Consider the following 9,427-nt stretch of genomic DNA (forward strand, 5'->3'; position numbering starts at 1 on the left):
TACTCATATTATTTGGATTTTATTATTCTAAACTCATTTATTACCCGTTTACCGTATATAAGGTCTTTCTCACAACTACCAGTGTTATGTTCCCCAGAAATTAAGTTGTGTAGGGTACCTTTGTGATCATAAGACAATCACAGGCTCAGACGTCTTTCATCAGGCTTATACATGGTCGTCCGTTCTCTCGAGCAGTCCTCTCCTCACCTCACTTCACTTCGAGGGGCGTCATTCTTCCCCTGAGATTCATAGTTGTGCTACCTGCCTTAGATGTTTGATGCCTTCTGCAGAGGATCAAACTCTTCGAATTGGAAATGAAGTCTCCGATCAATAGATGCAACACTGAGTAATCTCCACCAAAAGAAAGTTTTTACCACGACAAAAATGATGTGCTATTTGGTCATGGTGTTTGTGATTTAAAACAAGCAGTAAAGAGGAACTAGAAGGTGCAGCTAAATTGCTCATAACGCCTTCTCTTCCCCGGAAGATTTAGCAAGTTGACAATTTTATACTGCAACATGTTCAAACACGCAATAAATGGTAAAAACATTCTACGGCAAAAATGCTTAAGGGATCTTGAGACGCTCTCTTTTGGTAACAACCATGGATTTTTCACTAGCCATTCTTTGAACTGCCAGGGTTATCATCCTGCCATGATGCTTGCCATTGCTTGTCGTAGAAGGTCGTTTCCTCAATAAGCTTCTTTACGGTCTCGATGTCCTCGTTCTTTCTTATTACCAGAACTCCTACTACAGCTATGAACAAGAGAGTCTTGCAAAAGAAGTTTCCCATTTGGTCAACAAGACCGACTCCGGTCAAGCTATCCACCAAATAAGCCATGAAGAATCCAATCATTGCTGCCCGACCTGCACAAAGGATTAGAAATGAAAGAATGAGCTTGTTTAGCATAAGCAGACGGGTCCATAGAGTGATTTCTGAAGAGATTAGGAACATGCCATTGAGTAGTTCAGCCTCGGGAAGATGGAACCTCTTCATCCAGGACCACCATGGAATGATAGAGGTGTCGAAAACTACAGGGTCATCGTTACTGGACGATTCCGGGTTGTCTTCAAGCCATTTTCTCCTCCTAACCTCTGAAAGTATACACAACAACCATTCAGAAAACTCAGAGATTCAATAGGACATAATAACTATGAAGAACTAGATTAAGTGTATATTCTACAGAGCATGGTCAGATGGCCACCGATCATCAGTCCTTGAGAATAGAAATGACAAGTTCTATACATGAATAGCTTCATCTCCATGGAGCACTGAGTTCTAGGTCAACAAAACAAGTCTACCATGCTGGGGAATCATACGGAACAAAGCTCATTTAATAGGCAGGAAGCTGTAGCTTGCCTCCATGACCAGTCACTACAAAAAACAGTGCAGATTATGGTCTCTTCTGGCCTACACCTTAACCTGAGGGATTACAAAAGAGCTACTACATTAATCACCGAGGATCAAAGTTTTGTGGTATAAGAGAGTATTTTTTGGAAGATAATCCTCATGGATACCACACGTGTGCGTCCTTGCCAGTAATCCTAGTTCATAATAGTGAATTAAACATGTTGGCTAGTATTTCATTATGAACTGAAGTAGGAACAAGTTAGTTCCCTCTTTGACATGAGTATTACTAGTTCCTCAACCCAAATCTAAGTGCAACATCGGCAAATAAGAACGTTTCTACAGTCTCACAGAAAGATAAAGAGGCAGACCACAGTCCACGCTGTTACTCTGTTAAAATAGGGGCTTTAGCAAGAAATATGATGTAGCAGATGTTCCTGTGGGCCATGTTAACAAGAGTGAAAAAAAAAACACCTATCAGAATATGCAAAGTTCATATTATCTGCCACAGAGTTAAAGCTCTCGTGATTCAAAATGTCCTGGATTAGCAAATACGAAGCCTTCAACTTTAGCCTGCTTCGCAATTTGGCAAACCTCAAGATAACATAAAAAAACACGGAAAGACGTAACCGCCGTAAATTGACAGTCATCAGATTAAAGAACAAAGTCTAGCGTCACTGAATTTCAAGACTACACCATTTCCTGCAGCTGCAACTTAAATGGCAAAGACATTTTTTCCCCAGAAATCTAAAGCTCACGAAATAGAATTATAAAGCAACATTCCAATGCTGTATACAAAACAGAAAAGAAGAAGAATCAGAATCAATGCGACCAATTTTGAGGGCGGCACATAATTTGATGTATAATTCCTCTTAACAAACTTCATAGAGAGGCACCATGCATATCTAAGTTATTACTTACTTCTTGAGACTAAGCATTAACCTTAAAAAACAAACCTAGTTGCTCAATCACTAACTCAACTTAACCACATCTTCACTCCCTCTAAGTAACCTTTTGAGCTAATTGAACTAGTTGGTCACTCCTCAAAACACTCCATAAATCAACTCGACACGCTCAAATCAGATAAATCAAAGCAAATACAGCTAAATAATAATAATAAAAAAGGATCAATCACTCACCGGCATCAATGACAGCATCCCAATCAGTCGTACCATCTTTCTGAAACTGCTTCAAATCCCAAGTCCCACCGACCCATCTCGAGTCCTTGAACTTGGTGACCACCACCGCTTCCTCATCAGAAGCAGAGGACACAGACCCATTCGACTCAGTACCTCCCTTTACTCCCTCTGGCTCCTTCACCTGCTCTAATTCTACCTTGGGCTCCTCCTCTACAGTCACAGCCGACGATGGGACAACCCCGGCTCCATTATCGGAGGAAGCATTGATGGCGATAAAGGTGGGTCTTTTGGGCCTGAGGGAGAGAGAGGGCTTGTGGGTGAGGCAGGGTTTGGAGAGGGAGTGAGGAGAGGGGGTCCTGAGGTTGGGTGCAGGAGGAGAAAACAAGGCCATGGATATAGACATTTGGGTGTTCTTCTGATGGCTGCTGTTTCCCTCACGGTCTCAAGAACAAGGAGAGAGACAGAGAAGACGCTACATGGCATGGAAAGTGCGATGAGTTTGAGCCGGGAGCAGTCAATCCTCAGCCTCTCATTAAACGGTGCTCTTCTATGTGAGCTAACTTGGAATGTAGCGGGCTCACGCGTACGAGTGTATATGGTTGTTACGGTCTCTTTCTCAATTTTGGTGAAATGTACTTTGTCCTTTTTAGTTTTGGCAAACTACATTGCTTTTTCTTAGTTGACATTCGCTATAAACTGAATGCTATTTTTGGACTCGATCAATTGAACAAGTTACTGACTCTTTCGTATTTATCGATTTCGTGTGCTCTTCAGACGATGAAAATGGCCAATTGTCGAATTGGTTTTCAAAAAAGAAATATACGAAATGCCCCCAAAAAGTCTAAATTTTTAAGTTTTTCCTTTCAATGCTAGATTCTGGGTAGAAGGGAATGATAATTGATGTATTGCTTTTCAACGTCTTTTTGTCTGTCTATCAATCGTGCTTTTAATTTGATAGCCAAGTTACTTTGCCTTAACATAATTTTTTTAGCGGAGATAACAAGGAATTGCATTATCGGGTTCTTTTCCAGAAATTTTAAAAAGTCTCTCCAAAATTAATCAATTTTACCACCGGATGAGGAGAAAAGATTATTAATTAATTCGTAAGAATTCCGTTTCACTTTTTTCTACTCCATGAAGAAAAATGTTGGGCCTCCTTCTCTCTCGCTATCTCCCACTAAAAGGCCTTACCCGGCCCAAAACACAACCTCTCCGGGTCGAATCATGACTCGAGTACCTTCGGAGCTCCGAATCGCCGATTCCTCTCTCTCTCTCTCTCTCTCCCTCTCGAAGTGACCTCTCTCTCTGTCTCTCTCACTGGCGTCGTCACTTAGAGAGAAGAGCTCTCTGCAATGGAAGTAGCCACCGTATCTTCAAGCTTCGCGCTCCACAGGCGCATGGTAGCACCGATGGCTTCTTCCACTTCATTAAGAACTTGTAGGACCTCGATTTCTTCCACCAGAGTTTCTCTCTCCACCGGCTTCGTTCCCTACTCCGCCGGCGGCAGCGTCTCCAGTGAGTTCTCTGGCGTCAAAATCCGTCCCAAGTCCCTCTCTCCGTCTTCCACTTCCAGGTCCAAAGGCAATCGAAGCGTCGTCACCATGGTACTCCTCCAACACGCCTTTGCGTCTTCAATTGGATGATTCTTTTATCATTATTAGTGGCGCGAGATTCATTTAGATGCTTATTTGACGTTTCTGCTCCGGCTCGATTGTGAAAACGTTGGAGACAAAAGCTTGGTTACTGAGCGTAGTTGTGAAATGCAAGTTTTCCTGACGTGACCATCTTCTAACGCGCTCCAGGAACTTATTTAGCGAAGTGATAGATAATATTTTTCAGATTAATCTTGGTTAAAATAGCTTCTGCGGATTGAAAAAATAGTTCCTCCAGTGATAATACGGTTTCAGTAGTTTGTGCAATTTAAAGATTACATAATAACTGCTGTCAATTGGAAATTGATCATTGCCGCATCTTGGGCTCTGAATGTGGGCTAGGGTTAGATTCAAGAACTCCCCGGTATAATTACACAGACATAAAGTTCTGCTCTTAAGAGTCACTGGCTTGTGATAGTGAAGTTTTCTCTATTTTATATTTGGGTGGGATAAGATGTACAATCTCAATGTAAGTTCTTGCATTATTCATTGCCTTTGAATTTAAGGAAGTGTGCCCTGAGTTATCTGTGAACGCAAGGTTATGTGAGAATATTCCTCCCGTGTATATTATATAGGATGCAAGATCTTTTGTTTTTTTGTCTTCCCAAGGGATGTTCAATTCGATTATAGATTTCATACAAAAGAGGCTGACCATTTTCCACATGTTTGATGTAATTTTAAATTTCGGTGTTTAACCCAATTAGTGTGATAAGGGCTTGCTGATGGGTTGTTGGTGATTAACTTTAGATCCTTGTCCTTTCATTACTATCTCTTACTCCACGAAGGACTTTTCAGTTGTTCATTCCTCATTTGTGTGCAGGTCATTCCTTTCTCCAGGGGAAGTGCGTGGGAGCAACCTCCTCCAGACTTGGCATCTTACTTGTACAAGAACCGTATAGTTTACTTGGGCATGTCTCTTGTTCCCTCTGTGACAGAGTTGATACTTGCAGAATTTCTTTATCTTCAATATGAAGATGCCGAAAAGCCTATCTACCTGTACATAAACTCCACTGGCACAACAAAGGTCAAATATACTTTATCTTGTTAAGTTTGTATGGGTTGTATCTACTCTCAATAGATTAGGTTATTGATGTACATAATACTTGAATCCTAAAATCCGCTCCTGGAGTTGACTTAAATATTTTATAAGAAGCGGTAGCTCTTCATGTGAACAAGAAGGGAATGTGGCATCTAGCTTATACTCACCGTGATTAATGTACTAGCAACTAGTAGATTTCTCCCCTCTCAAGGAATCATTTTTTTTTTCTTTTTTTGTGAATTTCTTTCCATATGCCCTGGTTATTAGAAGGTCCTTGACTGTTGTGCCATCCCTTTCTGTATGGAATGCAAATATAAATATCTGTACTTCTTTTCCTTGCTTTATGATTATTCTGCATCTAATGAAACTTATTGCCTTTTCCAGGGTGGTGAGAAGCTGGGTTATGAGACTGAGGCTTTTGCTATTTATGACGTCATGAGGTTTCTTTTATTTCTTGAATTTCTAAGTTTCTGATGTTGTTAACAAGGATAAGTTATTAGGCTTTTGCTAGTTTTTTTGGCGTAAATTAATCTACCACTGGCATTTATAAAAAAATTTAGTGGTGCTGCTTTGTACATTTCATCTATGTGGAAGCCCATTAGATTAAAAAACACTTTTATGGGCATAAATTGTGCTCATCATCTTAATTGTTTTATGCAAAATATATTTCTATAATCTTCTAGATGTAGGCATTTGATGGAAATTGTTCCTCATAGATGCACATATCTTATTATTTCTATGTTCCACAATCTGCTCTGCAAATTTCATTGCTGTGTTATTCTTTCATGAGATAATGGTTATCCAACGCAGGTATGTCAAGCCACCGATTTTTACTCTGTGTGTTGGTAATGCTTGGGGAGAAGCTGCCTTACTTTTAGCAGCTGGTGCACAGGGGAATCGTTCTGCTTTGCCATCTTCAACAATCATGATGAAGCAGGTTTTCCCTGCACCTTTGAAGTTCCTAAGTTATTTATACCTATCATTTCATAGCCTTTTCAGAGTCTACATGCTGTCAGGGATCAGCTTAGGCAGTTTGCCTGAATTCTAATAATTCTCGTGTATCTGCTGTCCTTGAATTGCTAGCCAATTGCAAGATTTCAAGGTCAGGCAACAGATATCGATCTTGCCAGGAAAGAAGTGAAGAGTGTCAAGGCAGAGTTGGTAAGATAAATTACTGTGTTGGTTTGAGATATTTATGAGAAATTTGTCTTCTAAAGGCATGAGATTACTATTCTGGTGGATGACATGATCTAACCAAGGCACTTGAATTAAAAATCGGAGAAAGCCGAGCTCACATAAGCAGCACGAAATCATGGCTATTTACTCTTCTACTAATAGAACATCATAGACAACCTACTTTGTGCTGCATTAAGTCCCAAAATTTCAAGTTAGTTCTGAAGCTACTAACTAGAAAATGATCGGCAAAGCTCCAGAGAAAATTTTCCAGTGTTTGTTTAACACATTGAAAACTTTATAGATCAAGGGAATATTGTTATTTGTTTCTTTGTCATTCGGGCCCTTTTTGGTTTGCCTCTTTGCTTCGTCATTTTAACTGAATAGTGGAACTAGTAGAGTGTCAGTTCTTCGCAGGGTTCTTCAAGTGTGCGTTTAGTGTTGTTCTTGTTGGATCATTGTGTTGAAATTATGTTCTCAAGGACTTCCAATTCCGATACGGATAGAAGAGCCTGTTTTAATTACCATCCACAAGGTAGTACCACTATCTTATAGAAATTGGTAACCATGTACGTATAAAGGAATGATCAAAGTGAATCAAGCAAACAGAAGAATATAGTTTTTGAGTCTTGTGATGCATCTTCAAGACACTGAAGTGGGAACTACTTCCCTATTAACAATTTGTGAAGGTTAAACTCTTTGCGAAGCATATTGGGAAAACACCAGAGCAAATTGAAGCTGATATCCGACGGCCTAAATATTTTAGTCCTAGTGAAGCGGTTGAGTATGGTATAATAGATAAGGTATGACCACTATGTCGTCTACTTGATTTTGCTTTATTTCATGGTGTGCTTAGTATGGTTACCTCACAGGTGCTATACAATGAGAGGAGCAGTGAAGATCATGGAGTTGTATCCGACCTGAAAAAGGCACAACTTATATGATAACGGTGCCATAGAATGAAATTGCTATTTATGCAAGGGATTCAGGTAAAGAATGAGTAAAATTTCCTCCATCATGTAAATTTTCTATCAAAACTTCAGCGTTTTCCCACTTTGTATATTCAGCAGGGTGCACGACCAGTTCATTGTTAGAGAGTATGCCTGTTATAATAAGAATGAAAAGGAAATGTGCAATACAAAATTAAGACAGCAGCTGGCGAGAATTGGGAGTGAACAAAGCTTCAACTTTGGGATCATATGCTTCTATGTAACATTTTCACCAAGTCTTCTTTTTCTGTTATCCAAATTTTGTCAATAGGTTGTTCCTCTTAGTTCGGTGTCAAGGAGGTTCTAGTAAGGGAGAATGATATGCTAATCCTTTTCATGGACATACCACCTTCGTGTTGCCCCATTTATGCTCTTTTGCTTTTGCAAAACTCTAGCTACTTGACATCTGGAAAGAGTGGTGGCACAACCTTCTGGTTCGACAATGACATTGCTTCTTTCATCCGATTTTGCTGTAATGATTGTTCTTCCTGAAATTGGAGAGGCTGGGGAAAGGCCTTGCTGGATAGCAGATTTTGCAGCTAGGCTCATGGGACATTACCTGTTGCATTTTAAAGTGCTGTGGGACTCATCTAAGAGTAGGGTCTTTTGGGATATTACAGATGATTGGCATGACCCATTCAATGCTTTTCAGTGAATTTTTGCATTAGCAAGTAAACATAGAAATGAAATGAAACGACTCAAAAGAATTGGCATTTTTTAGCTCAGAAGTCACCTACAAAATCCCGCTGAGCTTTTGTTGAGCTTATAGACATGATCAGTTGAAAACATGCAGGTGACATTGTCAGTAACGGTTCTAACGTGCATGCAGTTCCCATCAACATCAGAGAGCCTAGATGTCAGCTAAGAAGTGGGAATGAGACTTCTGAAGCTCACAGTAGTTGAATTTATTTCTGGAATGCCATTATACATGTATCGTCACATCTGTAAGCTCTATCTCGTGTAGTGAAAGAGGCAGCATCGTCGTCTCTTTTACATTTTGATTTACCAACAGTTGAAACAATAAGTAGGAAGAGCTTGTTAATGTACTATCTGAATAATGCTGTGGGTTTTTGTCAGTTGATGCTTCCGTTCCATGTCTATAGCGATCAAGCCTGTTTCCCATTAGCCGATCGGAATTCGCGGTCGCATGTTGACTCGGTTCAAATGTAATAAGTTAGCCTACATTTTTCTTGATCTTTCAGATGGCTCTTGTCTATCCTAAGCTATCAATTACTCAAATCTCGGTTTGTTTCCACCCGTAGTGTGAAGCAATTTTATGCCTCCAAATAATAAACACGGCAAACCTGACGAAAATGAAGCGTGAAGCCGAACAGGTGTTCAATTCTCTCTCTATCAAGAACAATGTGGAAGGATATGTTCCTCAACATATTAACCGGGAGCCGAACACGTCATTAGTCTTGCATATCTCAGGTTCCATTAATGTCACTTTTTAGATGCCTTGCCTTCGAAATTTCGTTTTCAGTGCTTTGTCATGGTTGAACTTATTATGGGAAGGAAGGAGTAAGTGCACCAAAAGTTTTAAAACTTGTCTCGAAAGTGCAATTGAGTCATAAAACTTTTAAATAGTGCAATTAAATTATAGAACTTATCAAATTGTTAAAATTAGGTCTTACTATTGATTGCATTTTTTGAAAATTTTAGGACTCGGTTGTACTTTCGTGACAAGTCATAAAATTTAATTGCACCTTTAAAAATTTAAAGACTCGATTGCATTTTTTTGATAGGGTTTATGATTAGATTGCGCTCTTTGAAAGTTTCATGACTCAATTGCACTGTCGTGATAAATTTTAAGACTTTCGACGTACTTATGTCCGGGAAGAAATGATCAGTACTTCCCTAAGGGTGTTCCTCTCTCCCACTCTCAAAAAACAAGCAGACAAAACCTAGAGCGTTACATACGTATTTGCAGTGAATTTGCCACATGGGCGGCAAGGATCCGGAGTCACCTACCCCTACCACATTCTGCACCACAGCCGTGTCTCCACATCATTCTCCTCTAAATATTCTACCTTTTTTCTGCATTTTGCGTCGCTACAGCCTCTGAAATGCTGCTAAAAAATGGGCAAA

General features: G+C 39.9%; 2 protein-coding genes across 4 annotated transcripts in view; one reads left to right on the forward strand and one right to left on the reverse strand.

Moving 5' to 3' along the window:
- Positions 1-352: 352 nt before the first annotated feature.
- Positions 353-9,427, reverse strand: part of LOC115743150 (light-harvesting complex-like protein 3 isotype 2, chloroplastic) — a 34,852-nt gene continuing 25,777 nt past the window's right edge. Inside the window, exons 2-4 of the mRNA XM_030677807.2 lie at positions 2,487-2,958; positions 957-1,094; positions 353-866 (exon numbers count right to left, since the gene is read on the reverse strand). Of these exons, the coding sequence (XP_030533667.1) occupies positions 616-866; positions 957-1,094; positions 2,487-2,889 (792 nt within the window). The 5' untranslated portion in view covers positions 2,890-2,958 and the 3' untranslated portion in view covers positions 353-615. The remainder of the gene's footprint in view (positions 867-956; positions 1,095-2,486; positions 2,959-9,427) is intronic.
- LOC115743148 (ATP-dependent Clp protease proteolytic subunit-related protein 4, chloroplastic) lies at positions 3,754-8,464 on the forward strand. 3 transcript variants are annotated; one of them, XM_030677805.2, is made up of 8 exons: positions 3,762-4,090; positions 4,959-5,162; positions 5,562-5,617; positions 5,988-6,114; positions 6,261-6,338; positions 7,040-7,153; positions 7,223-7,339; positions 8,133-8,464. In XM_030677805.2, the coding sequence occupies exons 1-7, from the start codon at positions 3,839-3,841 to the stop codon at positions 7,292-7,294; spliced, it is 903 nt and encodes a 300-aa protein (XP_030533665.1). In that variant the 5' UTR covers positions 3,762-3,838; the 3' UTR covers positions 7,295-7,339; positions 8,133-8,464. The 3 variants fall into 3 exon arrangements, 1 of the variants encoding a protein (XP_030533665.1); XR_007197975.1 differs by lacking the exon at positions 8,133-8,464 and having other exon boundaries at positions 3,754-4,090; positions 6,272-6,338; positions 6,932-7,153; positions 7,223-7,272; XR_007197976.1 differs by lacking the exon at positions 8,133-8,464 and having other exon boundaries at positions 3,757-4,090; positions 6,932-7,153; positions 7,223-7,272.

This window comes from Rhodamnia argentea, chromosome 3, assembly GCF_020921035.1.
Source record: "Rhodamnia argentea isolate NSW1041297 chromosome 3, ASM2092103v1, whole genome shotgun sequence".
Classification (NCBI taxonomy): domain Eukaryota; kingdom Viridiplantae; phylum Streptophyta; class Magnoliopsida; order Myrtales; family Myrtaceae; genus Rhodamnia; species Rhodamnia argentea.

Coding starts and splice junctions, on each gene's coding strand:
- LOC115743148 (XM_030677805.2), top strand. CDS start 3,839: ATGGAAGTAGCCACCGTATCTTCAAGCTTCGCGCTCCACAGGCGCATG. Junction 4,091..4,958: donor ATCGAAGCGTCGTCACCATG/GTACTCCTCCAA, acceptor ATTTGTGTGCAG/GTCATTCCTTTCTCCAGGGG. Junction 7,154..7,222: donor AGTATGGTATAATAGATAAG/GTATGACCACTA, acceptor GTTACCTCACAG/GTGCTATACAATGAGAGGAG.